Source organism: Hippopotamus amphibius, chromosome 5, assembly GCF_030028045.1.
Source record: "Hippopotamus amphibius kiboko isolate mHipAmp2 chromosome 5, mHipAmp2.hap2, whole genome shotgun sequence".
Classification (NCBI taxonomy): domain Eukaryota; kingdom Metazoa; phylum Chordata; class Mammalia; order Artiodactyla; family Hippopotamidae; genus Hippopotamus; species Hippopotamus amphibius.
The window spans coordinates 61,476,358-61,504,206 of NC_080190.1; the positions used below are offsets into that span (position 1 = coordinate 61,476,358).

General features: G+C 46.6%; 1 protein-coding gene and 1 long non-coding RNA gene across 2 annotated transcripts in view; both read right to left on the bottom strand.

The window, feature by feature from the left end:
- The window catches only part of LRMDA (leucine rich melanocyte differentiation associated), a 1,013,857-nt gene extending 997,810 nt beyond the window's left edge, over positions 1 to 16,047 (bottom strand). Inside the window, exons 1-2 of the mRNA XM_057734349.1 lie at positions 15,546 to 16,047; positions 9,809 to 9,909 (exon numbers count right to left, since the gene is read on the bottom strand). Coding sequence (XP_057590332.1) covers positions 9,809 to 9,909; positions 15,546 to 15,575 — 131 coding nt within the window. The 5' untranslated portion in view covers positions 15,576 to 16,047. The remainder of the gene's footprint in view (positions 1 to 9,808; positions 9,910 to 15,545) is intronic.
- Positions 16,048 to 17,946: 1,899 nt separating this feature from the next.
- Positions 17,947 to 26,416, bottom strand: LOC130853706 (uncharacterized). Its single transcript, XR_009053859.1, has 4 exons — positions 26,358 to 26,416; positions 22,213 to 22,369; positions 20,201 to 20,240; positions 17,947 to 19,110 (listed from the first exon to the last, which is right to left on the bottom strand). It is a non-coding gene; the product is annotated as an uncharacterized LOC130853706 (long non-coding RNA).
- Between the last annotated feature and the right edge of the window lie 1,433 nt (positions 26,417 to 27,849).

Sequence of the window (27,849 nt, forward strand, 5' to 3'; positions counted from 1 at the left end):
AAAGCTGGCATTTGTCGGGCATCAAGAAAGCAAACTGTCGAGAGGTGATTCTCGGCAAACTGGCGGATGTGGCTTCAGCAAATGAAAGGGCAAAAGAGATTTCATGCAATGTTAGTTTGAAAGCACCGGTTCATTAAGGATATTAATTTTCTGATAACTACACATTTAAGCGTGACACACTCGCGCAGTATCTACAGGATTTCGCAATTATTAATGCGTGACAGTTTCAAATGCTAAGTGAATCAATTAAACAGCAGCATTCACAATTTGAGAAGAGATAACTGCTTCATAACTACCTAAGACTACAATTTTCACATGACAAAAAAGAGCCATTGAGGCGCCTTCAAAACCTGACAGGTCAAGAAAGAAGTTTGAAACAAAAGCACCTTACAACCATCATCTCTCCTCTTTACTTGTCAGATCAACTTTGCTAGTGTCTCCCCAGAAACGGCATCACATGCCAGCTGCCACAAGGTGATTTTTCATGTCTTGTCAAAGAAATCTTTTATTCTATTTGCTCTGCATTAACATGTTACATTTATTGATCAAGGGCCTGTTCTGCAGCCACAGCAGGGCACTGAGCTCTCCATGCCTACGGGGCTTTGATGTCCCGGTGACATTCGAGCCCGAATAATGCACATACTAAATGGATTTAATGCAGAAATGTGTTTGGGCCTGACAGTTACATTAATAACAGCCCCTCACACTGATAAATATGCAATTGCTACTATTAAGAGTTACCCAATTATGGGGAAAATATTTCTCTACCTTATAAATAAATCCATCAGGGAAAAAAAAAAAAGTTTTAACAATGGTGCCTTTTCTTAAAACACTCCTCCAGCTGCAGAAACGGGGCCGTGTGGGGGTTAACACCCCCTCTCCCACCCTCCTCTCCAATTGTTTTTAGTAAGTCTTGCTTTATCTCAAAAATGGTTCGGGTTTTTTCTTTTTTTTTTAAGCTCTTTTGTCGGTCTTCCCTGCTCTACCCGTCTCTTATTTCTTCAGAACCAGAGAAAAAGCAGACACCCAAGAGACTGAAAAATTGGGTTCTGTATAAACTCAGAGGGGAGGTGGTGCGAAGGTGGGGGGCACGTAGCTGATCCCCCAATGATGGGTCTGGGGGAGGAGGTGTCTTTTCTTCTTTCAACTCTGAAAGGAAACCTGAGCATGTGTGTGTATGTCTCTCCCTCAGTTAAAACCCTAAGTGACCTTGTGCTGTGGCAGTGATGAGGGTGTGCGTGCAAAGGGGAAGAGAAAGCAGCTGGGACAGAAGAGAGCTTTTATTAGGAAAGTCTCGGCCAGGGAGAATCCATAGTTATTCTATTCCTGCAATTAAACACAGACACCCAGCAAAAAAGCATCACCGCTCCCCTTTCATCATGAAGGGGCAGAGAACAGCTGAAATCACCCACACGGCAGTTCCCGAGGAGACAAGAGGAAAGAGGCTTTTCACATCGTGGGTGAATGCATGTCCAAGAACAGACACAGACATGGATGGACACACACACACACACACCCTCTTCTTTTCCCCCCAGAATCAAAAGTCACACATGTAGTCATCCATCTCGAGGCTCCCCATCCAGAGGCTGGGACAGTAGAGCCACGGCAAACACTGAGCCATTTTTACCCCAACAGTGACCACCTGAGCCACGCCTCATAGCCCAGGGGGGGCGATAAAAGCAGAGGAGGTGGTCTCTGGGAATCCCCAACTCCCAGCTGTCCCAGGCCTCAGGGGGTCCTGCGTCACCGAACTTTGCAAATCAGGAAGGTTTGGGAGAAACTAGAGAGAGAAGGAAATGCAACAGATAGGACTCTGAGGCTTCTCTGGTCTCCAGCCTGGAGCTACAGATCCACTCTGCCCCTGCTTCCATGAATTCCACAGGCTGCTCATGATTTTAAAAAACAAATTCCCCCACCCCCAAGGAAATACAGGCTTGGAAATGACCGCCCATTTTCTCACACAAAGAAAGCAATGATTTATACCATGAGAAGCAGTCTAGAGCAACTGTAAAGCTGAAGTCAAACCACCAGGGCCATTTAATCCCAGCTCTCCCATTTAACCATCAGTGTGGTCTGGGGGAGATTTCTACCCTATCTGGGCCTCAGTGGCTACATCTGTAAAATACTGTTGGGAGGACGGCATGAGCTGAGGCCTGGTAGGTGTTCTGCCCAGCCTTGGCATGTAGCAAGGGCGCCATAATGTTGGTTATGTGTTAATAAGAAAATAAACATGATGACTGATGTCTCTGGTTTAATCCCTCGTCCAAGGACTCCTTTGTGCAACCAAGCAAGTCGCCTCTGGGTACTTATCTGCAAGGCTGCTTCAGATCATGAAGAGAGCCATTTCCAAGCTCTCTCTGACAGCACGCAGCGGTCTTCCTCAGGGCGCAGCTGGCACGGGGGAGGGAGGGTTCTTTTGACCGAAGCTGTCCCGTGCCCTGCAAGACATTGAGGACCCCAGGCCGTGCCCACTAAATGCTAGCTGAGTCCCCACCCCCATCACTGTGACAGCACTTCATGATTTAGAAGACAGAAGGCCAGCGAGTAGAGAGTCTGGAAGGGCTAAGCTCGCCTGTCTCTCCCCCTGTCCTCCCAAAACACGGCTGCTCCCGACAGCCACCCTGCCAACACAGAGCAGCAGCACCACGGGCACAGTGATGACCTCAGAGCAGAGACAGGGCAGAGGGAGAGGGTGGGGCAGAGGGGCCCAAGTTCCAAACAGCTTAGGGAGAGAAGCTTCACAAAAAAAGGAAAATTAAACCCAAGGTTCTGAGAGCAGCACTGACATATGTACACTACCAAATGTAAAATAGATGGCCAGTGAGAAGCTCCTGCATAGCACAGGGAGGTCCACTCGATGCTTGGTGACAACCTAGAGGGGTGGGATAGGGAGGGCTGGAGGGAGGCTCCAGAGGGAGGAGATATGAGGATATATGTATAAATACAGCTGATTCACTTTGGTGTACAGCACAAACTGGCACAACAGTGTAAAGCAATTATACTCCAATAAAGATGTGAAAGGAAAAATAAAAAACACAAAAACCCGAGGTTCTGAAGGACTTAAATGGGTGAGATGAGAAATAAAAGGCATTACTTAAAAAAGTCTAGGAATTCTCATCCTGGAGGCAACGCCGTAGGAGATATGGAGACAAGGTCTGTGAAAGCCCTTTCTAAACCACACTGCGCGTCACAGGGAGCATCACCGCCTACGACCAAAGCTGAACCTCAGGGAAAGCCCTACAGCCTCTTAGACAACTCGCTCCAAAGGCCCACCACTTCCCCAGCTCAGTCTTACAATCTGTGGCTCAATGCCCCATTTTCTGACCCAAGGGTGGAAATCCACAAAGTCAGGACATTCTTGGAGGAGGCAGGAACGTGCCATATAAACCTCACGCGCAGTGGCCTCATCCTTGCTCCCTTGGTCATCTTCCTTCCTTCCCTCCCTATCTTCCTTCAAACTTTTTTTTGGTGGTTCTACAGTCACAAAGCTCACTCTATAGTACTGTAACTCAAGGAAATGTCTTGCTATGAAGACATTAAATATTACCTGCCAGGTCATTTTCCAACTCACCTTTTGATTGTATGTTCTGCTCATAGCTGGAGACACTAGAATGGCCAATGATGTTCTTGGAATAAAAAAGGTGCTTTTCATAGCATTGCCCAACTCAGAGAGAACACTGCTTCTGAAAACGTAGACCCTTGTGTCCTTGAATCACTCAGAGCTTGTCAAGGCCCTATTGTGAAATTTCACTAACAGTTTCTCTTCCTAAAGCCTATCTTTCCCATCATCATCATCTCTTCCTCTCAAGTCCCACCAACATGAGCTCTGCTGCCACCCCGACCCCAGTATCAGCGAGCTCCCCAAGTAAGATCACTACATTTGGGTTTTGAAAACAGTTTAAGCAAAACCCCTGACTGCAAAGAAATGGTTTGATGAAGACCCAGTACCAACAGAACATGTCCTTCAAGCTATTCTCCTAAGAGTCTACACTGGGAGTTGTCTCTCTTACTCATTTCACTGTAATATGAACAAAGGAATGCTCCTCGTTGGGAAGGATGAAAAATGTGTGCAAGATGAATGGGTTTAGCCTATGCAATGTCAGACAGTTGGAGAACTAAGGTATTTGTACCAGTTAGAATAGGCTAGGTTACACTGCATTAAGTACCCTCATATCTTATGACACACATTTCTCACTTACAGTCTACATCCCACATAGATCAGCAGGGGGTTCTGGTCATTTACGGTCAGAACCCAAGACTGATGACCAGAGCAAGCAGAAGAGAAAGTGGAAAATGATGTACTGGCTCTTCAAGTTTCTGCCCACTGGTCATACCGAAGGGTGCGAAGATATGCAAAAAGACCAGATGCTTAAAGAGGAAATCTTTAATGTTGGTGAGGAACCCCAATGACTACCAGAGAGTGAAATGGCCCCTGCGGGGGACCCCTGCAAGTGGGCTTTTAGCCTCACTAGCACCCCGTTTAAGCACTGACCATAGTTATGTTTACTCAAGACCTATTATGTGCCAGGTAACTTGTTAGGCACTTTACACACCGTTACACACACGACCTTTTTGTCATTAGCCCAAGGCCAGTGCAACAACCAGTGAGTGACAGTCCTAAGATTTCAAGCCAGGGTGGTCTAACCCTGAGGCCTTTTTTCCTTTCATTACACTGCCCATTTTCCCAACTGGGCAGCAGCTAATAGGCCCAGTTCCATCCAGCAGTTAATAATAGGCATAGATATGGTGGTATGTCCATCCTCGAAGATTTAACAGTGTACCATGTGTCCACCTCACTGCTGGGCGGGGAGGACAGAGCCATCCTTTCTTTACTGGAGCTGCTCAAACTCCCCAGCCCATCACTGTCATCCTGGACAAAACCAGGGAAGTAGCAAGCTCCCACCCAAGAAATTTTCTCTTAGGCAATTCCCCCAACCAGTACATTTATCAGAGTGATGCTAAGTAAGATACAATTGCCAATCATTTTTAAAATGTAAGCTTCCTGTTGCCACCGATCAATCAAGTCCTCACGATTTTACTGCCAGACTGACACAGGTGTGTTTACCTCCTGTGCCACAGAACCTCTGCTCTGCCCACTCAGTTAACAAGCTCAGCAGGCGACCCATCCAACCCACTCAGGGCCCTAGGAGGAGAGGAACGGGCCAGAGAGAACTCTGCCCTTTCCCAGCCAGAAGAGAAGGAAAATGAAAGCTGCAACGACTCATTACCGAGCTCTCTCTGCCTTGATCAAGGAAACAGCACTGGCTAAGGCAGAGGATTCTCTGTATCGATCAGAGAAGACATGAAAACCTCAAAAAACGAGTTCAAGGAAGCGTTTGGGACAATAGGTATCCAAATACTCCTGGTAGCAGAAATTGGTATAACCTCTCGACGGCAATGCGACATCTGTATCTAGGCCCTCTGATAATTCTGTCTCCGGGAATTTGCCCCAAACAACTAATCAGAGACATTCATCAATGAGTAGTACGAGGCAATTTACAACAGAGACATTTATGACAGCAAATATCTGGAAACAATCTAAATGCCCAACATTAGCAAATAGAACCACTAAGTATAATGCAGTATTTACTGAGACGGGAATATGCTTCCGACACAATGTAAGCAACAGCATCATTTAAAAAGTATTTTGGTGTTATGAAAGACTCCAAGATGACAAAAGGTAAACAATGATGATTCCTGGGTAGCAAGATTATCAGTGAAAATGTGAGAGAAAGAGGGTTTCTGTCATACCCTTCTGGGTTCTCCAAGGTTTCTATATTAATCATTGTTGGTTTTATTACTTACGAGTTTGTCTTCAAAGAATAAAATCTAAAGTACACTTTCATGCAGATGTAAACACTGGACTCATGATCATTAATGCGTCTACGTTTAAGGGACAAAACTTCACTCCTCTTGGCTATTACCTAATACGCTCCCTAAACCCTCTGGACCATTGAAGGCAGGATGGCAGGACCCTATGCCCAGGAATCATGTCCAGAGAGCTGGTCCCAGTTCATAGTCATTGTATTTCACCTGGTTTTCATCCAATCATAACAGCAGGAATGAGATGTGGGCTGAGAGAGTAAGTAAGGAATGTTTGGGTCTTTTAAGGGAACCAGAAATTTTATTTGGACATTTTGTCTTGCTTCCCTTTCCGACCGGACAGGGAAGATACTGGGGCCAGGGACTTTCCTTCCCCTCAGGACACAGTCATAGAAGCAACAGTCTCAGTTTCCACGACTTTCTGCATAGAGAAGTAACCAGTTTACCACGGGACAACCCAACTGAGGTAAAGACGGAGTCACCATAGTTAATGCAGGAGAGAAGACCCTAAGATGTGATGAGAAGAAAAAATAAAAAGTTCAAAACAGGTGGCCATAGAGACAATCAGCAGAAACATCACTTTCATGGACAAAATTAACAATGATGATGGTGAATGGCTGCGATTTAACAGTCAGACAACAGAGAAGGATGACCCTAACACAAGTGGTTCACTGAAGCCTCGTGCCTTCCTTTTAACTAACGTCTTGGCAAGAAGTAATACAAACCTGGTCATATGAGAAATTCTCATGTTAGTATATGCATGGAGTATCACTGGAGGATGACAAAAGTCAACTACCAGTAGTTAGCAGTGCAAATGGGAACCAGGAGGCAAAAGGACATATGTGTAAAGGAGACTTTCTTTTCACTGGTTGCATGTTTGCTGCTTCTAAAGACTGTGTCATGTGCATGTTTTAACTATTTTAAAATGAATAAATAGAACACCTTGCCTAAAAACAAGCTGTAGCCTAAAGCACAGACACACTGCAGGTGATTTTGAGATTTATGGGAGTAGCAAAATTTGTATTAGCGGCTATGGCTCCATTTAAGGCAATACTCTGATATGACTCTTTGGTGAGAAAAGGAAGCCTGCAGAGATGTTCTATAAAAAGGAGGGGAGTGAATTTTCTGAATATAACAAAGTAAGAAGCATTTTGCATTTCTGAGGGCAGCTGTGGAAAGAAGGTAAGTGATGTGGAGAGCACAGAAAGTAGCTGGGAAAGAGGGGCACCTGGCCACATGCAGGAGGCCTGATCCTAAAGAGAGGCACAGCCAGGGAGAAATTCTCCAGGGCAAAGAAGTACCCAGAAGATTTCCAGGCAATGCTACCCAATGTCTCCTGCTGCCTGCAATAATTACCACCCTACTTCCCCCAGTACACTTTGAACTGGCATAATACACAGTTACATTGTGTTGGGCTTCAGAGAGATGAAGAGGGTGTCCCAAGTGGGGCCAGACAGGCTGTCAAGAGGGAAAACAGCAGACAGAGCAGAGAGCGAGTGAGAACAGGGAGCCAGGGTGAATCCAGGTGCAGATCAAATACAGGGCCATATGTTCCCCAAATTCCGGGGAAATAGCACGGCGGGGCTGGGAAGAAACCTACAGGATGTGGGATGGGGATGCACAGTATTTCCTCTGGATATGATGATCCCTGCAGCCTGGTGGGCTAGGGTCATCTGTCATGTTCCCACTTATTTGGAAGGTAAGTTTATGATGTTTCTCTTCCCTTCTCCCTCGTCTCTTCCCTCCTCTTTTTTTTTTTTTAAAGAGGAATTAGTTAAGCATCTAAACCATCTTTGAATTTTTATCCAGCTGAAGGGAAAGATAGAGACCAGGGCCTGAGTAAACCTGCTCTTCCTCTGACACCTAAGAGAATTAGTGCCACCTCCCCTCGCCTCTGAGTTAGATAACTAAGACCATCAAAAATGAGTGGATCCCACCATAAGCACCTCCAGCCAGGGTTGCTTTTCTCCACTCTGGTCTGTAATGCCTTCTGACTTTATAAGTCCTAATATAAACCCTTCCATGAGACTTCACCCCGTCCCAACCCAGCGACAACCCACACACTGACCACAACAGCGGTAAGAACAGGTTCCTGCCCAGATGGGAATCTCTCCTCAAACTCAACACTTACGGAAACCTCCTCTCAACAACAACAAAGAAAACTAATAAAAATCTTAACTCCTCTCCCTCTGATTTTACCAACCTCCTTCTCACAAAATCTTCCTGCCTCCAGAAGCCATCACTTCCTATGATAAATCCTCATAGATCCAGCCCCTCAGAGCCAAAAGCCCCTTCTCATCACTCATCTCGATCACACACACACACACACACACACACACACACACACACACACACACACACACACCCCTCCCAGGATTCCGGCCCCTTCTCTGCCAAAGGGAGGCAGGGCCCTGGAGTGTGACAAAGACAGCTCTGTTTCCTCAGACCTGACAGCCCAGTCCCATGACCTATGACTGCTAACACACTCCCTCACAGGGCCCAGCCTCCTCAAACCCACATCCGGGCTCCCAGCAGCAAGGCAGCCACCGCCGGAGCCACAGAGCCCCAAGCCCCCAGAGGCCAGTCACATGGGAAGAACTCCTTCCCAATGCCCCAGGGAACCCTTTGCCCGAGTCCGCACCAGGGCGCTATTTAAGGGGCATGTGAGTCTCAGGCACCATCCAGCCCAGGTTGTATATTCTGTCCCCTCTTTGGGTAGGGACCAAAAACCATCCTTCGTTTCTTTGGAGTCAGCGTTTGGCATCCTCTCATCACTCTGTATTACTTTGCAACTCTGCAGTTTCCACCTCTCCCCAGAAGCATACAAACCCCTTGGGCATCAGGGAGAAAACGCACACAGAGCCCACTCTCTTCTCACACAACTCCCTGGACACCCCTTCCCTGGAGACGATGTGTCTCAGCTCCCCAGCTCCAGTCCTGAGCTCCTGAGCACCAGCCCAAGAAGCTCTGCTGGCTTAGCGTCAAGTCCTCTCTACCCTCTGGTGCCTTGAAGCCCTGAATTTTGTCCATCTTTCCTGGAATCCATAATTCCCAAGTGTCCTGCCTCAGAGAAAAGAGACTCCACAGCATGGAAACCGCAAAGTACCAGCATCCTGGGGTGGGATCGAGCTCCTCACCTCTCCTTCCACCTCCAGACAGTATCCTCCGAGGACAGCACGGCTCTCAAGGGGACACTTAGGAAAAAGCTCTGTGCGGAACCACCTCGTTAGGAAAAGCCACCACCCAGATCCCGGCCCATTTATCTCACTAATATGTGCTTTCAACGAACCTCCTAGCCCCGCCCCCCAAGCCCCCAAACCAGTCGCAATTCAAAATATTTGGGGAAGAAAGGAAATAACTGTCTGTTTTCTCCATTGGAATAATATAGACAATCACACTTACCTTCTCTGCCAAGTCTGGAACAGTTGTTTGAGTTTCCCTCCCACCTACCCCATGCCAACAGCGTTGGAATTACTCTGAAATACCATCTGGGAGAAATTATCATCACAAATATTTAAAGTTCCAATTCATAAAAAGGCAAAGAAAAAAAAAAGAACCCACACCCTCTACCTGGGTTTTGGCAAATCTTTGGGCAACGGGGTTATCCAGGAAAACATTCCTAAACGCCCCCCAAACACCTCACCTGCTTGTTCTAACTCACTTCCTCCCCAAGCGTGTTCTAACCCGTCGGCATGGACACCAGTGAGAAAGGAAAAGAACAAAGTGACACTCTGACGGCCCTCTCCCCTCTCATAGGGACTCATGTGAGACGGAGGACGCGCACACTCGCTGCTTTTTTCATCGGCGCAAAGAGGGGAGCGGAGAACCACCACGTGAAGCAGAGTCAAACCTTTGGGATGCAGTTCTGCATGTCTCAGAGCCCTGCACCCTATGCAGAGCTGGGATGTTTGACTTTTATCTGCAGGCCATTGCTGGGGGAACTGGGCCTCCCAGGCCTGGTCTGTGTCTTGTGAAGGTTACATACCTCAGAAGGTTAAAGCTCAGATCCAGCCTCTTTGCAAAATGTCCACAGTCCCTGCCAAGGTGCTCTGGAATCTCTCTGCAGTCCTGGCCTATGTAGGACACCTGGAAATTAAATGGAACAGAAACAATGTGGCCAACGGAAATCACCCAGCTGCTCACAGCCCTGCGCCATTGCTCCGATGATTGCTTCCGCAACTTGAAACGCACGCTGCGCACACGAGAAGGCCCCATTTGTGGCTGTTTTCCTGATCAAATCAGCTCTGGGGGCTTCGGGGGCTCTGCCAACAGCTCCCCTTTCCTGGTACACTTAGCATGATGGAGCCTAATCCCGGCACAATGGAACCTGGACTGAAAGTGGCCAGATTCAGGTGTCCAAAAAAAACAAAAAAACAAAAAACCAACGTCAGAGCACACTGATATAATCACAGCAATCAGCCTCTCACTCAGGGGCCTTCCCAACAGCTGCCCCTCTGGCTCTCCTGCTCCCCTCCTCTGCTCCCACCCTCCCCCAAATACCCTGGTATGCACATTACCTCATAAAAGACACAGCAGATGCACCTACCCGCATTCAACCTGCAGGGTGCTGGGACAAATAGGGTTGGACAAGAAAACCTCCCCAGACCGCCAATCCCATCCTATTACCACAGTGTATAGTGTCCTCCACACTCTGAACAAAGCTGACTCAAAGGCGACAGGATGACGACGGGTGGCCAGAGCGTCCAAGATTCCGTCCTCCAGGGAGCCTTTGGCAATCAACCCCACACTGCTTGCAGAGCTGTTCCCTGAGGCATTCTTTCATTTATTTTATTGTTATTATTATTATTATTTACCTAGTGTGTGCCCAAATATTACAAGGCTGAACTGAAATTTGATGCCAAAACTTGTGACTATGACAAGGTCAGAGGGCTTTCTCACTGCTCCAAGCACTGAGTTTTTGAAACTCATTTTTACAGACAGCATACTGTGGGCAGGACTGGCAACTATTTCCAAAACCAGTAAGACAAACGAGTGATCAGTTGGCCAGTGAGTCACAATACATGATGCTTTCCCACTAAAGGACCCCACCCCCACCCCCCGCAAAACCTCATTCTTCTATCCATACAGCCGAGGATGTCTTCAAATGAGAGAGAGATGTCCCAGAGGTTTATGATTCCTAATTGCGAACAAGAATAAGGTGGCCATCTTGCATCCTCAGGTATCAGGTTAAACTGTACTAATATTTCAATCATTGTAGAACTACACAACAGCACTTTCATATGGTTCAACCTAATACAAACCATGCTGCACCCTTGCACCCTCAATTTTTCAAGTCATCTCTCAATCCTCTCCTATGCTGTGGGGACCAATTGCTGACAACACAATATCCTGTATTCACGCTCCTTCAGTAACTTCATTCCTGGAGCAGACAAACTGGGGAGAAGGGACAGAAAAATAACTGACTCCAATAAAATAATTTTGACTCAGGAAGATGCAGGCTAAAAACTAAAGTTCAATATGGTAATCTCTCCCCTTTCTACATGAGACCCATCTTTCTTCAGAACTCCTTGTGTAATACATTAAGTTCTGCTTCTAAGCAGAGATGGAAACGTTATAGACCAAGGAGGGACTGGAGACTCTAGGGATTTCAATCACTCAACTGTCCACGCCATCAGCAGCCTCTTCTGTACCATATGTTTACATTGATCCCCAGGCCCACGGTGCTCACCTGAAAACCCATCCCTTTCACCCAAAATGTACCTCCATCTTGTATATATCAAAATCATTCAAGACCTCAGTTATATATGCAGCAGAAAGGCTGAGCTTTCGATGTAGAAACTGAGCTCTTTCCTCATAGGCTCATCAAAGACTAAATTTAGTAGGGACTCAGTCCAAACCCCTCATGTTTTATACTAAGACTCCACAGGCCTGCCCAGTATAATACATCTTCTTAACAATAGAGCCTGGACCATATGCTGCACTAGGAATAAGGACTTCCAACATGGAAGACCATGGAATTCTTAAATATCCACATGTGGATGTGGATTTTCTTGATCAACAAATGCCAGTGGTGCATCTATCACCATGTTTTGGCTTCAAAATGAGCCTTCCTAGCTGAAAGGTCTAGAACTACCTCATGATACCATGTCAAAGGCCCCAGAAGGTGTCAGAGCCTGGGGAAAGAGGGTTATTTGCTCCCTTTTTTCTTTTGTAGGATTCCACTTTGGAGCAAACACCAAAGAGACTTAACAGCACGAAGCATTCGGATTATTCACAACGTGTCTGATGAGACTTCCATTAGCTTCTTTTATTCCACGGTCTTAGCAGCACAGCATCCCAGGAGAACTAAACAAAGTACAACTTGCTCCTATTCCACAGAGGTGAAGACCAAGTCTCCAAAAATTTATTAAGAAAATCAACTTGATAAGCCACCTGCATGCTTGGACCACCCTCATGGTAAACTGGAAGCTTTTAGAGATGTGAGTTAAGTCAACCATGCTGAAGGGTTCAAATTGGCTGGAAAAGGCTTAAAAGCAGCAAGCAGTCACTGCCAGGCACTGCAACCAACACTCATAATAAGAGGAGAGACTTATTTAAGAAGTGCTCCTAAGCAGAAGATATTACCTCTCAGGATGTCAGGAAACTTCTTGGAGCACAGGACCTCTTAACATAAAACAGAAAGCCAAAAGAGCCAGACCAAAAATAGTTTGCATCTTCACCAAACAAGAAAGGGATGTAGAGCTTAACAGATTTTAAATGACACAGAAGCAAGAGCCCCTCCAAAATGAGAATCATTGCATTTAGTCAATTATCTTGATTTTGAGTGGACTGAAGAACAAAGTTTCGTACATTTAGTTTGCCTACCTCATGTAATATGTACCCCCAAGACGTCTACGCTGTGTGTAATTATGACAGAAAAGCACACTATTATCAGGGAAATGAAAGCATATCAAATTCAAGACCCCTACAGAGAGGAACACCAGAGAGAAGAACAAGAATGTCTTGGCAGGATCTCCACATGTACACACACTCAGAAAATTACCCAACTGCAGAACATTGAGAGATTCTCTTTGCAGTTGGGACAGTCTGGCTTCTGGACTTTTCCGGGAGGATTGGGGGGGGGGGGGTCAGTAGTCAGACTGAGAGGAGGTTATTTTAGGATGCCTGCCTCCCTCTCCCCCCCCCCAAGGGTGAGGGATCCTCAATTTTAAGTCTGCAGCACTGGAAGCTCTGTGAGAGTGGAAACAGCTCTGGGCATGAGTTTGGGTCCCTGCGCTGCAACTTACTAGCTGTGTTATCTTGGATGGGTCACAATCTTACAGAGTCTGTTTCCTCTTCTATAAACTAGTTAAACAGTAACCACCTCCAAAGGTGTTAAGAATAATGTAACAACTAACATTTATTAAAAGCCTACCACCTGGCTCTTAACCAGTCAATACTCATTAAACAGCCCCATGAGTCACATCTTATCCTCATTTTAAGGTACATTTCAGGAATGAGATAAATTAACATATTTAAAGCACACAGCCCTGCCCTTGGCACCTAGTGGCCACTGGGTAGTTATTAAATCAGATCAATATCCCTGTGGCAGGGGGTTCTTATTCCAGTATCTCTCGGATATGAGATTTCAGTGCCCAAATTTCAAGTTTGCATGTATGCCTGCAGTTGTGTTAATGCCACGACTTTAATTGTCCTAAGCTAGGTGGAAAAGGAAGATTAAGGCCTTCGTGCTGAATAAAAATGATGCATTCAAGCCAAATGAAGGCCAAATGGAGTCAGACCTATGTTGAAAGATCTTACAGAGAAAAGTGGAGGGAGGACCGCAGCATCCCCAAGTGTGTGGTGTTACAGGTCTGTGCAACTCCTCAAAGCCAGGGCGACGGCCCGCATTAAAAGCAGTGACCGAGTTTCAGCAAAACATTATCCATCTCATTAAATTGTTTATTTTAATTTTATGGGTGTTACGGTTTTCGTCTTTACACTTAAGTCATCCCTTTATTTGGCAGTTTATAAGTCTCTAAATATGAACTTTAAAAAGCTTTATCTGGTTTTATGTTTGTATACTTAAGCAATGTTGTAATAAAAACAATAATACTGTGGGAAGCCGGGGTTTTTTTCCCCCACTTAGAAGGATCCCAAGTTTGAGAAGTACCATGTGATACACATTCAAGGTGCCACATCTTATAAGGGCTGCAAGAGACAGAGTGCTAAAAGGACCCTAACCCCAGGGCCACCACTCAGACTCACTGACCCAGGAGGTTTAGAATATGAGGCACTAATGACTCCAGGGCACTTTCCTCAGCCTGCCTGCTCAGCTCCTCCCCTGGCAGCTCCATTTGTTCAGAACAGTCCCCAAGGGCCCAAAATGCCTCACCCACAGGTCATGAATGCCCTTGGGCTCTTTGGGATGAGTTAAAAATCAAGGGGTGCAAGAAATAAAATCAAGTTTGGGAAACAGGGCAAGGGCAAGAGAAAGGGAAAGGGAGGCACAGGAGGAGGGCAGCCCCACTGTCAAGTCTTCCATGAAGCTGGAAGCAGCTACACTCAGAGAATCCTGGGTCTTAAATGCGGAGACCTAGGTTCTGAGGGGTCGGGGACCCTGCTTGGGCAGAGGCCGTCTCCTCCTGCCCTTCCCTCAGCAATCTTGTTAACTCCCAGAAAGCCCCTTTTCCCTGCCAGCTAAATAAGACGCATCATTTTAACCTCTTTCCCTGGCTGGTACCTCCCTGGGCCTGCTCACTTCGGAACTCTTGAAAAGGGGGAAACACTCCCTTAGCCCAAAGGAACCTCAAAGTCTAATTGTGCCTGACACTACCTGCCTTAGGCAATCCAAGTGGAGAGCTTCAAAAACCTCAGAACCATTTCTCTAGGGTGTGCAGGGAAAGGTGGGAAGGAGGAGGGCTGGCTTAATCACAGTTTAAAAGGGACACCTGGCTTCTCTAGCAAGTCAAAGGCACCTGGTCCCAGAGTGGCTGAGTCCATCCCTCCAGCAATGACAAAAAACACCTAAGGCTTCACTACAGGGCTGACAGCAAGTAAAGCTGGGTGTCTATCACCCTGGGTTGAAACTGGAGTGTTGCCATACCCCACGGACACCTGTTAAAGAAATCAGGTGCTGAAATAAAACTGGAGAACTATAGCCTTCTACCCACCCTGATAAGGGGCCTATGGTTAGGACCCAGAGCAAGAATACAGGGGAGCCCCCATCCCAGTGCCTGCAGGGATGCATCATGATTTTCACTGTCTTTCACAGATTCCCTCCTCTGTGGGGAAGGAAAAAAAAAAAAAAAAAAAAAAAAAAAAAAACCTAAAACTACAATTTTTATTTTACAACTGCATTGGTGTAAAGACAAATATATTAAAACGTTACTTCAACCAAGCTTCTTTATTTCTGGTTATGAAAGAAACTAAAACTTTTTGTGGGCTCGGAAAAGTACCGTGGGCTGCGGGTACTGCCCACGCTCGCCTGATGGAGCGGTCCGCCGGCTGACCCTGGTCAGTGAGCGCTGGGGCAGGAGGGGACCCGGGCCACCGAGGGGCCTTCCCCTCTCCTCCCACCCAGGGGTGTGCCACGCGCAAAACCGGGTCTGTGCTCACCAAACTCGGGCAGGCCTGGGCACAGACCCACTCCTCGCCTGCAGACGCAGCCCCCTGCGGTGGGGCAGGGAGCCCCGTCGAACCTCGGGACGCCGCTCGCCGCGGGGCTCCCTCCCCGGACCGACTGTGCCCAGGCGGGGGCGAGGTGGCCCCGGCGGACTTACTTGCGTTCCATTGACCACAAGCCCGGCCATGGCGACGGGGCGGGCGCGCGGGACAGAGTGCGGAGCGCGGAGCAGGAGCGCGGCGGCGGCGGGGAGCTCGGCCGGCGCTTAGTTCCGCACTGGGCGGTCAGCTGACCCGGCGGAAGCCCGAGACGCGGGCCGGGCGTCGGAACCTCGGCTCAGCTGTGCGCCCGCCGCCCGCCCTGGGCAGGGCCTCGCGCAGGTGAGCCTCGTTCACCGCCCCGCGCACCGCAACAGGTGCCCGCAGCGCCCGCGCCCGACTCCCTGGCGGGACCGCCGGGCCTCCCCGTGCCCCGCCCCCGGGCGCCCCAGGACCCTATCCCTCAGGAGCGCTCAGGGCAACAGGAATAGCGCCCCCCCGTCTCATGCCTAGAGCCCTGCCGCCTCGGTGGGGGCGCCCCGGCAGGTGGGGGAGCAGGGAGGTCTCCCATCACGGGCTCCCCACTGTGAGCCGTTAGCCCGGCGCGCGGAGAGCCAAGACTTTCCTCTGTGTCACAATCCGGATTACATAACTGTCCTCAACTGCAGGGAGGAGGGGCGTCTTGATGGGAACTCCTCTCCCCAACTTTGACAGGCGGGGAGTAGTTGAGATTGAAAGGACATCTGATGGAGTGGAGTTTCCATTTGCACGGGAGCAGGAGGGAATCGAATTTTTCTATAAATAAAGCACTGTCTCAGCTAGCAGCACCCCACCTGACAGGCATACGCCCTGGGAAGAAGAGCAGAATGATGTCCCCAAATTTCAGGCGTCCTTTATTTTCTCTTCTCACAGGGGAATGTTAAATGTGAGGCTGGAAGTCATCCATGGGGTCAGCTTCCTACACACACTTTCCCTTCATCTGGAAGTGAGGGGTGGTCACTGCTGCCTCCTGCGAGGGTGAAATGAGGCACAGTGGGCGGGTACATGGAAGCTCATGCCTGTCCATGGAAGCTCATGCCTGTCCACAGCTGAGAGGACCCTAATTTTCTCCATGCCTATTTTTCCTTCATACCTTCATCACCAAGATGCACAAAGCTGTTACCAGATACTAGTTCAATTTCATATTATCACCCATCCCCTGCTGCAACTGAGAGCCAGCCCAGCCTCAACCAGCCTTTCCACCCTGCTCCCTTCATACCAATGGATATGTATAGGCACCATTCAAACAGAGAAGGGAAAACTGATTCCTGACATGCCAGACTCCAGATCTCACAGGCCTTGCAAGTACCTTAACTCAGTAGACCTACTGAGGATTCTAGCTTCCCACCTCCATCAAAGAGGGCGTTCACAGGCCCTTTCGTTGTTCCCATTCATTGCTCCGTGTGTCTCAACAGCCCTTGGAAGGCCCTGGTTGGGCAGCTGATTGTGATGGTGGTTCGCATTCTGTGGCCCTCACTGTTACCTCTCAGGCCTGGTGCCAACACACTGTAACGTGAGCCTTTATTGTCAGCATTCTGATGAGCAGGGCTGACCTCTGAGGGTTGACCTGCCTGCCCTTCTCTCTGCTGGAAGAGCGGACACAGCAAAGTGGAGCTGTAAGAACACAGACTTGGCTGTGTTTACTTTGGGGGTTTCCAGGAAATGCTGCAACAAAAGGCCCCACAGGCCAAAAAAGAAAGCTTGCCCTCCAGAGATAAGGGGGATCAAAGGGACTCTTCCAAGGCCTCCTGCTCCAGGGCAGCTCCTCAGGCTCCTCCCTCCTTCTCTGTGGATGCACCCTCTCTGGTCCATTGTTCACTTTTGTCTGCCTTTCCTGCCTGAAAAGGAGGAAGTGATACTCTGCCCTCCCCAGGGAGCGTTCCCCTTGGCCTTCCTAGAAGGGCTTTGATCGGAAGGAGAGAACACGTGGAAATAAACTGAAACCTACTCAGAGATGAAACTGGAAACCCACCACTTCCCCCCACCAGGAGGAGGGTGCTTGAGGTCATCTCATCCATGCCCCTGCCTCCATACACTGTTGTGTCTTCTAAGCACAGAAGGTGCTGTCCACCTATCCACCGGTGACACCAAAGTAAGCAGAGATCTTCGCCACCTCTCCAAATCCCCTCACTGCTGTTCCCTTCTCTACATAGCCCCAGCGTGATCATTCTAAAAGCCTGATTTGACCCTACCTGAAATCTTTCAATGGCCTCCACCCAATCTAATAATACAGCCCCAAATCGTGAGCCCAAAATCATCATGCTAACGTCCCTCAAGACCTTTTAAAATCCCATCAACCTTTACCTCTCCTGCCTCCTTTCCTATTTCTCGCATCCTCTGTTTGCCTTTTAGTTGTTGGTGTTGCCTAGAATGCCTCCCCAACAGCTCTTGTCTCCACTAGGTGAACACATGGGAAAGGCCAGTTGACTGCAGGGGAAATCACAAGAATAAAGGTCTGGATAGCTCAGATTAAAGTGGGCTTTAATGTTAGAAATGTAGGTAAATTGATGACAATAGGGAGCTATTGAAAGTTCTTGAGCAGAGTAAAGGAATTTTTTTTTTACTGATTGTAGTAGTGGGGAGCTCCTCTAGAAACAGACTGGATTCACCTCTCCTGACTCCCCTCAGCTTTGGGAATTTAGTCTTCAAAACACAGGAACAAGGAGAAGGTGGGGAGAGAGAGGGAGAGGAGAAAGAGAAAAAGAATCTGTATCTCTGAACCAAGGAAGATTGGAAGAGCAGAGCAAGGACATTCTTCTACCTCATCACTTTCTTGAGCAAAAAGGAAAATTTAATAGAAATAGCAATAGCAAAAGATTCTTCAGGTAACATGGTCCTCCCCTTGGGAAAGGACAGAACAAACTCTGAGATACAGCTGGCCCAGAAGTGGGCAAATGATTCCTTCATAATGCAAGGAGTTTACAAAAGTCAACAGAGGGGATGAGTCTTGGGCCTGCTCCCTGAACACAGCTCTTCCTGCCCCTGCCCCAGGAGCATGGAGGGAAAGGAAAGGTTTATGCAGTCATCTGGGTTCTTCCTCAGTCCCCACACCCCATTCCTCGGCCAACAGAGAGGGAGCTGCAGACACCCCCTGCCTCACCCTGTTTATACTGTAGCCCCTCTGCCCCAGCTTCCAAGGACCAGGCACTGTGCCAGGCACTGGGGGTACACATGGCCAAGACATACCCTTCAGGAGAGGTTCATGCTCAGACATTTATGGTAGTGTCGACATGAAGTGCTGTAATTGTAATCCTGTTTTCTGAAACGCAGATTGAGACATGTGGCCCAATTTGTATAGTACACTAAAGAGGATCACAGAACAGAAAGTTCAAATCAAATCTGGGCTGAATTCTGGAGTTCTAACATGCATACGTGGAGAGCAAGAAGGCTCAACACATATAACTGGACACTTCCTTATCGCCCTTGATGAAGAGGGCAATATTTTATTCCCACTGTCATCTTTGTTATTATTATTATTCTTTGGCAGAAGAGGCCTTTTCCCCTAGAGTCCTTCCTCCATCACATTCCTGGGGACAAAAAGGAAGATCCTGTTTATTTCCACTCAAGGGAGTTGATTCTGGGGTCGGCCAGAACCAGCGAAACAGGAACTGGTTCCTTAAATCTTCCAATTCCATGAGCCAGCAGCTGAAAGAAAGACAGGGCCAGTTAACAAAGTTTCATTAGCATTCCTCCCTATCCTTAGTGGAATTTCTGTTCAGCCTGGCCTCGTTTCTTTCAGGTCCAGTTTCTGAACAGGTTAAGATGGTTGCTGTAATTAATCACGCCCCAGCCCCTAGTTCAGACTCACCACATTCAGATTTCAATTAAAAAAAAAGAAAGAAAAGCTGTATGTCTGCATACAAAATGCTCTTTGTTGCTGAAGCAGCCTCCTTTCAGCCTAAAAGAAGGAGTTTGGGAAGTGCAGGAAAGAGGGAAGGTTTCCAGGGCCCTCTCTGCAGTTTGTGCACACACGTGAGGGGATTTTGGATGATCTATACTCCAAAACACCTCTCCGCTCTCCCAATCCGAAGAATTAAATTTCTTTAATGTATATTAAATGCAATCATAATGTCTGGCCTGAGTATTCATTGCACAGATGTTAGTTTATTGTTATTATTTACTATTATCATAATTATTATTGCTATTATTAATTCTCAGTGCCTCAGACTTCCCTTCTCTTTAGATCTTAAAAGGTTCTGTTGTCTCTCTACTAAAATGCACCCGTTAGCAAGGAGTGGGGAAGGGAGCAGGTTTGAGGATGGTGAGCGGGAAAGGGGCTTCTGCTTTTCTTCTGTGATTTTTGCAACATGCAAACACTACTTTTGTAATTAAAAACAAGAGAGGAGGAGATGTGCATGGAAAAGGTGGGAGAAAAAAAGAACTTACAAATGAAACTGCTATCTGTTAATTTCTTAGCATAATTTTCACAAATCCTGAAAACAGCAGTGAGAAACAGATCATATTCCCCAGTTTGCCTGGAACTTGCTAGATACTTAGCTGCACTCAGGAGAGAAGTCATCTCTGACTTGGGAGAGGGGCTCATAGTGAACTTTTGAGAGGGAAAGGGATCCTTGACCAGAAGAACCTTTTCAACTTTCTGCTGTCCACTGGGAAAGAAGAGAGCAGTGTCTAAGCCCCAATTACCCTTTCAGAATCCCAGCTTGGCTCGGAAAGTTTCTGCCGCTTAGAGGTTGAGAAACCTCCCCCAACCTCAATTAAAATACACGGAACTCACCAGAGGAAGACAAATATATGATATCGCTTATATGTGGAATCTAAAAAAAAAAAAAAAGGTACAAATGAACTTATTTACAAAACAGAAACAGCTACAGATATTGAAAACAAACGTATGGTGGTTACTGGGGGAAAGAAAGGATTAAATGGGAGATTGGGATTGACATATACACACTACTACATATAAAATAGATAACTAATAAGGACCTACCATATAGCACAGGGAACTCTACTCAATACTCTGTAATGGCCTATATGGGAAAAGAATCTAAAAAAGAGTGGATATATATATTTGTATAACAGATTCACTTTGTTGTACACCTGAAATTAACACGACATTGTAAATCAATTATACCCCAATAAAAATTTTAAAAAAGAATTATGAGACTTGAGGCGCGTCATTAAAAAAAGTATATAGAACTCAGAAAATGAGATTCTGACTCAATAGGTAGTGCCCTAGCATCTCTATTTTTCTCAAGTACCTTCAAGTAATTAAGATTTGTGATCAACCAAACTCACTGCTTTAGAAATCATCCACTCCAGCTACTGATATGGAAACCGAGGTCTAGACAGTGCAAGGGAATTGCCCAAGGTCACCCAGCTAATGAGCAGCTGACCCCAGGCCAGAGCTGTGATCTTCTGAACAAAACAGGATTCCTCCTATGTCCCAGGAAGAACAGGATGAAGATGGGAGGAGCGCCAGAAAGATGCCATTTCACATGTAATCGCTTCTTGTCACATTGTAACCATTTTCCTCATAGGGAGCTCCAGGCTGATGGATCAGAAATAACATTTTCAAAGTTATATCAGCAAGGAAATGGCTATGAATGTTCTTCCTCTCCTTTTTGAGCGCTGAGGAACACATATTAATTTTCTCTCTACTTATATTGCCTATTTGCAAATTGTATTCAGTACCCAGTGCTCCAATGTGGCCTACCCCTGAAGAGACTGGGGTGAATAAATGTGTTCCTGGAAAGAAAAGAAAAGAAAAAACTTGTCACTGAGATTTATTTTTATAATTATTTACAGGGATTATTTTAGAATATATGGGGGCAATAATAATAATGTGTACACAAGGGCTCTGGAGTGATTTACCAATATTACTTCCCGTCTCATCCCACTTCATCAAAAGGAGCCCCAGCTCTCTCTCTGCAGCTCTGAGTCAGGGGCAAAACAGGTGTCAACTGCACCTGACACCACCCGTGCCCGAGGCCGAGGGTCAGATGAAGGGCTGGTCAAGCCTTACAGTGGCCATTGCCCTGGCCTAGGCGTCCTAGGTTCAAGACCTATCTTTGCTACTAACCAGCTGGGTGCCCGTGGAGAATCTTTCACTCCTGACATCCTCAGTTTCCTTAAATGTAAACTAACTGATCTAAGGAGCTATTTATTAGTAAAATAAAAATACAAGTAAGTATGTACAGCTCCCCCAAATAAGGAGAGTGAATGTAATCACTAGTAAATATTTAGTAAGCACCTACTATGTGTCAGCACTGGGGTAGAATAAGGACCAAGACTGACATGGTCCTTACTCCAATAAGGTTTACATTCTGGTGGGAAGCAGATAAATAATATCACACAGGTAAGAAGGAGAGATAAATAATATAATTTCAAGAATGTGAAATATATAATTTCAGATAGCAGTGACACCTGCTGTAGAGACAAAAGCAGACAATGTGAGAAAGAGTGGGGGCTAGGATGCTAATTTAGATACAACACCCAAGGTTTCTGCTAGAACTTCAGAGGCTTTCTCCTGCGAAATCCTGGATGAGCAGAGCATGGGCCAGGCCTCAGCCCCACTCACAATGCTTCTGTGATGCACAAACTGCACAGCTTCAAATAGCGGTGGGGTGTTCTGGGGAGATTTCTCTAAGGGGAGCAATATTTGAGCTGAAGTCTGAATAATAAGGTGGAATCAGCCATGAGAAGACTGGGGAGAAGGGTTTTCCAGGCAAAGGCAACAGCAAATGCAAAAGCTATGAGTATTCTCTTAGTCTTGTGTTGTCGTGTTATTACTTTGCTTGTGCTTGAGTGGTGAACTTGAACTCAAGAGCTTCCAAGGGTAGAGTGTCACCTCCACCAGAAAGATGAGTATCCCAGGACAGCTGCACCAGGCTTCAGATGGCTCCTCAGCTCCAGAGCACAGGTGGGCTGAGGCCTCCAGATGCTGCAGCTGGAAGCAGAGACATTCACAGGCACACAGAAGTTCTACAGCCCTATAAAGCATCTGCAGTTTTCTTGCAGAAGAAAACACAGAAGGATCACTAACCTTGATACATGACCACACTGGCACAGACTCTCACAGACACACAAAAGCACACAAACACACATGTAGGTGCATACACAAGAGACGCATGCCAGTGCTAGATCCATGGATCCCATCTCATGGCTACGACCTGAGCCCTGAACCCCAATCTGAGACACATCCTGATTGCCCATCTACTACAATAGCTACTACTGGCCAGTAGAGAATGCAGACACTTTAGATTGTTGGTACCTGGAACCCAGAGGGTTTAAAGCTTATCCTGAGGTACCAGAAATCTGTTCATTCAATTCATTTATTCAAAAATATTTATTGAGTGTTGGCTGTATGCTTGACACTAATCTGGGGTCAGAGCAGTAAAGAAAACAAAGTTTATACCCTTGTGGAGTTTAATAAACAAATAAATACAGAGTATGTCAGTTGGTGCTAAGTGAGAGAACAATAGAGCAGAGAAGGCAGATAAAAAGTGCCAGGGGTGGACAGGGGGATCAAAAGGCCCCACTAAGAAACTGATATTTAGGCCAAGACCTGTGGGAATTAAGGGAGAACCAGGTACACATCTACAGAAAAAATGTTCCAGGCAGCCAGAACAGCAAGTGCAAAGGCCCTGAGGCAGGAGGTTGCTTGGCAGGTTTGGGAAACAGCAAAGATGTCAGAGTGGCTGGGGTGGAGTGAGCAAGGGGGAGAACAGTAGTAAATGAAATCACGGGGCAGGATGCAGGGCAGGGATGGGAGGCAGATGACCTAGCACCTGATAGACTCAAGTTAGGACTTGGGCTTGTACTCCAAATGAGATGGAGAGGCTTGAGCAGAGGACCCACATTTTGTAAGTATTGTTCCGGCTGTTGTATTTGTAATAGACCAGGGACAGGGAAGGACAGAAGCAGGGAGACCAAACAGCGGGCTATAGCAGGAATCCTAGAGACAGGGAACAGCGCCTGGATATATCTTGAAGATGGTATCGACAGAGTTTCCTGATGGATTTGACATGGAGAGGATGAGAAACACAGGAATCAAGGACAACTCCAAGATTTTGACCTGAGCAACTAGAAGGATGGAGCTGTCACACTGAAATGGATGAGCAGATTAGGGGAAGGGGGGAATCAGGGGATCACTTAACCTGAGAAGTCTGATATGACTTTGAGACATACAAGCGGAAATGTCAAGGAGGAAGTTGATCATATGAAAGTAAGGAAAAAGATCTGTACCAGAGTTAGAAATTTCAAAGTCCTCAGCTTTTAGATGGCATTAAAGCCACAGGAGAGGATGAAAAAGATCTGAAGATTGGACCCTAGAGCACTAACAGTTAGAGGTCAAGGAGAGGGGGAGAAACCACAGAGAGACTGAGAACGAGCAGCTGGAGAGGTAAGGAAGAACCAAAAGCAAGTCAGGCCCTAGAAGCTAAGGAAAGGAAGTGACCAAAGAGATGGAGTTCCAGCATAATGACCAATTCAGCCAAGGATCATCAGGGGATGCTGAAAGCATTGGGTGAACAGGAAATTCACGTGGTCTCCAAGTATCATCCCACAGATTGCCTATAAATTACAAAGGGGAAAGTGTACCTTTACAGTGAAGAGATCTGGCAGTCACGACCTACCAGAGAGCTCAAACTTAGCATCTCCAAGGGTGAGACAACCTGACAATATGGACCTCTGATGTGATACAATAGGAAGTATACAGCACCCCCATGTTATTCTTGCCAAAATGTTTGACCAGAATCTACTTACGAGCAAACAGGCAAATCCCAAACGTGGAACATTCTTCAAGACAACAGTTCTAACTTGGAGGGTATTATGCTTTGTGAAATAAATCAGACAGAGAAAGACAAATATTGTATGTTATCACTTATATACAGAATCTAAAAAATAAAACAAACTAGTGAATATAAAAAAAAAAGAAACAGACTCACAGATATAAAAGAACAAACTAGTGGTTACCAGTGGGGAAAGGGAAGCAGGGAGGGGCAAGATCAAGGCCAGGAATTAAGAGGAACAAACTACTATGTATAAAACAAATAAGCTACAGGGTATACTGTACAGCACAGGGAATACAGACAATATTTTATAATAACTAAAAATAGAATATAATCTTTAAATTTGTGAATCACTGCGTTGTACTTATATAATATGGTAAGTCAAGTATACCTCAATAGACAGAGAGAGAGACAATGGGACTAGACTGTCCAAAATGTCATATCATCAGGGGAAAAGGGGGGTAGGGAGGAATGTTTCAGATTAACATGGACTAAAGAGACATGACAAGTGCAATGTATGATCCTTTATTGGCTACTGAAATTGAGGGAAAAAGCTAAGAAGATATTTTAGGGACAATTGGCAATGTTTAAATTGGAACCGTTTGATGATATTACTAATGATATTAAATTAACATTACTTTTCTCAGGTGTTCTAATTGTATTGCGGTTTCATAAGACAATGTTCTTTCCTTAGGAGATGCAAGCTGAAGAAATTAAGATAAACATCAAGATGTCTACAGCTTGCAGATGGTTCGGGGGTGGGGGGAAGAGTGTGTGTGTGTTTGTGTGTGAGAGAGAGAGAGGTGGGGGTACATGTTACATGGTAACATGTTAAGAGCTGAAGAGTCTAAGTAAAGGGAATTTGGCTTTCGTTATCTGTTCTTTAAATTTTTTCATAAGTTTGAAATTTTTTATAAATCAAATGTTGGAATAAAAGACAGAAGCCGTGATTAACTTGTCCAGTGCTACATAAGGTCAAGTACACTGAGGACAGAGAATTCACCACTGGATTTGACAACAGGGAGGTAACTGGTGACCTTGTAGATGGGGAGAGAGCACAGGAGGAAAGCAAGAGCCAGATCATGAAGAGCTACACAGGCCTCACAGTGAGCACACTGGGAGTAAAGCAGTCACATTTGTGGTAGAGGGCAATCAGTCTCACAGTTGTGGGGAGAATGGATTAGGAGTGGGAGAGCAGGGACAGAAAAATGTCCTCACAGGCTCTGAAAGTGCACCCCCACCATGAAGGGTGGTGAGGGCCTGAAGGGACAGACTGCAGAGAGACTGCAGCCCAGTTGCCAGGACTTGACGTCTGTCCAGGAGGCGAGGATGAGGGAGCCAGGATGGTGCCATTCACCGAGATACCTGATTGGGAGGGGCAGGGGCACTGGACGCATTTAAGTCTACAGGCACTGCATGCTCCTCTGAGGGAAGCAGCAGGTGGGACACCCTAGGATCAACAGCAGCACGTGAGAGTGACATAAAAGCAGCACATTGAGGACCTGGGGAATCATCCCCCACTGCACTCTGTACCTCTGAGCCAAGCCAGGACTTCAGGTGTGACAGTGACCTGGTGATGCCTTTGTCCATAAAGTCGCCTCGCCCTGGGGAGTCCCTTTTCCCAAACCCCTTCCAAGTGCAGCTCACCTTGCTGGCAAGCTTTCTCCCATGCGCCAGCTCTCTGCTCCGGGGTCTGAAACATCATGGTAAAGCCTCTCCCGCGTGCCTGGCATTGATGCCTGCTATTTGGTGGTGTTATGTACCTTTATTTCTGTCCCTATCTTCCCAACTAGGTGATCAGTTCCTTGAACGTAGGGAACCTAGTTTATATGTCAAAATATTCCCAGCCTAGCCCAGAATAGGCGATCTATAAACTGGGAAGGAGAGAGGAACAGAGAGAGGAGGACGACAAAAGCCAACGCTTAACGTTCCCCCTAAAAGCTCATCGTGCTGACTCTCAGACGTGGGGACCACTTCTACCAGTGGGGGTGGAGTTACTTAGAGGCCACTGCTGCCAGCGCCCCGATTCCTGAGTTAGAACCCCTGATAGGAAGCCTCCCTGAAACAGCCCACGGTGCTCTCTCCCAAAGCTGTTTGCAGTAAGTGACTCACCCAATTAAGAGCATCTACATAACAAAGCCTCACCGGGCTGCAGAGGTCACGCAGACTGTGAAGTGTGTCTTTAGTGTGCGCGGAGAAGGTTCACTAATTACCAGTCATTTCCTCCCCTCAAGAGCCTGTCAGCCTTTGAGATGCAGGGGATAAAAGAATCCCCAAATTCCCACCCCACACCAATCACTCCTCCCTCCCCAACCCTCCCATGCACTTCAAACCTGTGACTAATAAGTGCCAGGGATGGGCCTCTGCCCACCTGGCTCAGTGCCTGGAGGAAGGAAGGAGAGGAAAGAGGCTGCTTTCCATTGGGAGTATGTTTTAGAAAAAGGAAACTGGGAGGGGCAAGAGACGAAAGAGAATTCTAACAGCGCTGCTGCGTCATCTCCGTTAAACAAACAAAACGTGTATTTTTTTATCTCGATTTATAAAGGTGGTAAGTATTTGCGGTAGAAACTACAGGTAAACAAGAAGAAAGCTAAAGTCACTCACAAAGCTAAAGTCACTCACGACCCCATCGCCTAAGATGAGCAGCGGTTGATGACATAAACACCTTACAGCCTGCTTTCTAGGTGACATGTATTAACCGTGGGTGTGTCCATGCCCCTGCTCTTTCATAAACCAGCTTTTTTCATTTAATGAAATATCTCAAATGGCTCTCTCCATGGGCACATGGAAAGAAAGCTGGCAGGGATGCTGACCTGGGCTAGCAGAGATGTCTTTGGGCATCAGAGCATAAGAGGGAGGTATTGCCAGAATTTCTGAAAGCTGAAGGAGGCCATTGAGAGGTAGGAAAGAGCTCTGACCTTTGGAACTCAAGTGACTTCCTCTCTATGAACCTCAGTTTCCTCATCTGTAAAATGGGAATAACATTGCATGCCTTATAGGATTGTTGTGATGATTAAGGGGAATCATGGTTGTGAAAGGACTATACAAGCATTGGACATTTTATTCCCCATTTTAATAAATATTCATTAGTGGGACTTCCCTGGTGGTCCAGTGGTTAAGACTCCATGCTTCCACTGCACAGGTTCAATCCCTGGTCAGGGAACTAAGATCCTGCATGCCTTGCATGGCTAAAAAAGAAGAAAAAAAAAGGGGGGGGGTTCATTCGTGCCTTTTTTTTACTCAGCCCTCAGCTAGTCTGTGTTGGGAATAAAAAGAAGGCATCTGGCTCAGCCCTACAGGAGCTTAAAATCTAATTGGGAAGCTGAACATACACGTATACAAACACAAAGGTAAACAATATGAATAGCTAATAAAAGATATCATCAATTAGTAGATAGTTAAGTGCCAGATGAGTGTTAACACACAGCGCTCCAGGGGTTCGGAGGTAAGAAAGGACCCAGGGGACAATAATAATTACCACTCGGCACGTTCTATGTGCCAGGCACTCCTATGCATTGTCTCATTTCATTTACCCATTGACCTATGAGGGAGGCACCATTATTACATCCATTTTGCATGGGAGGAAACTGAAACCTGAGAGAGGTTAAGAACCTTGCCCCAAGTCACACATCTAGGA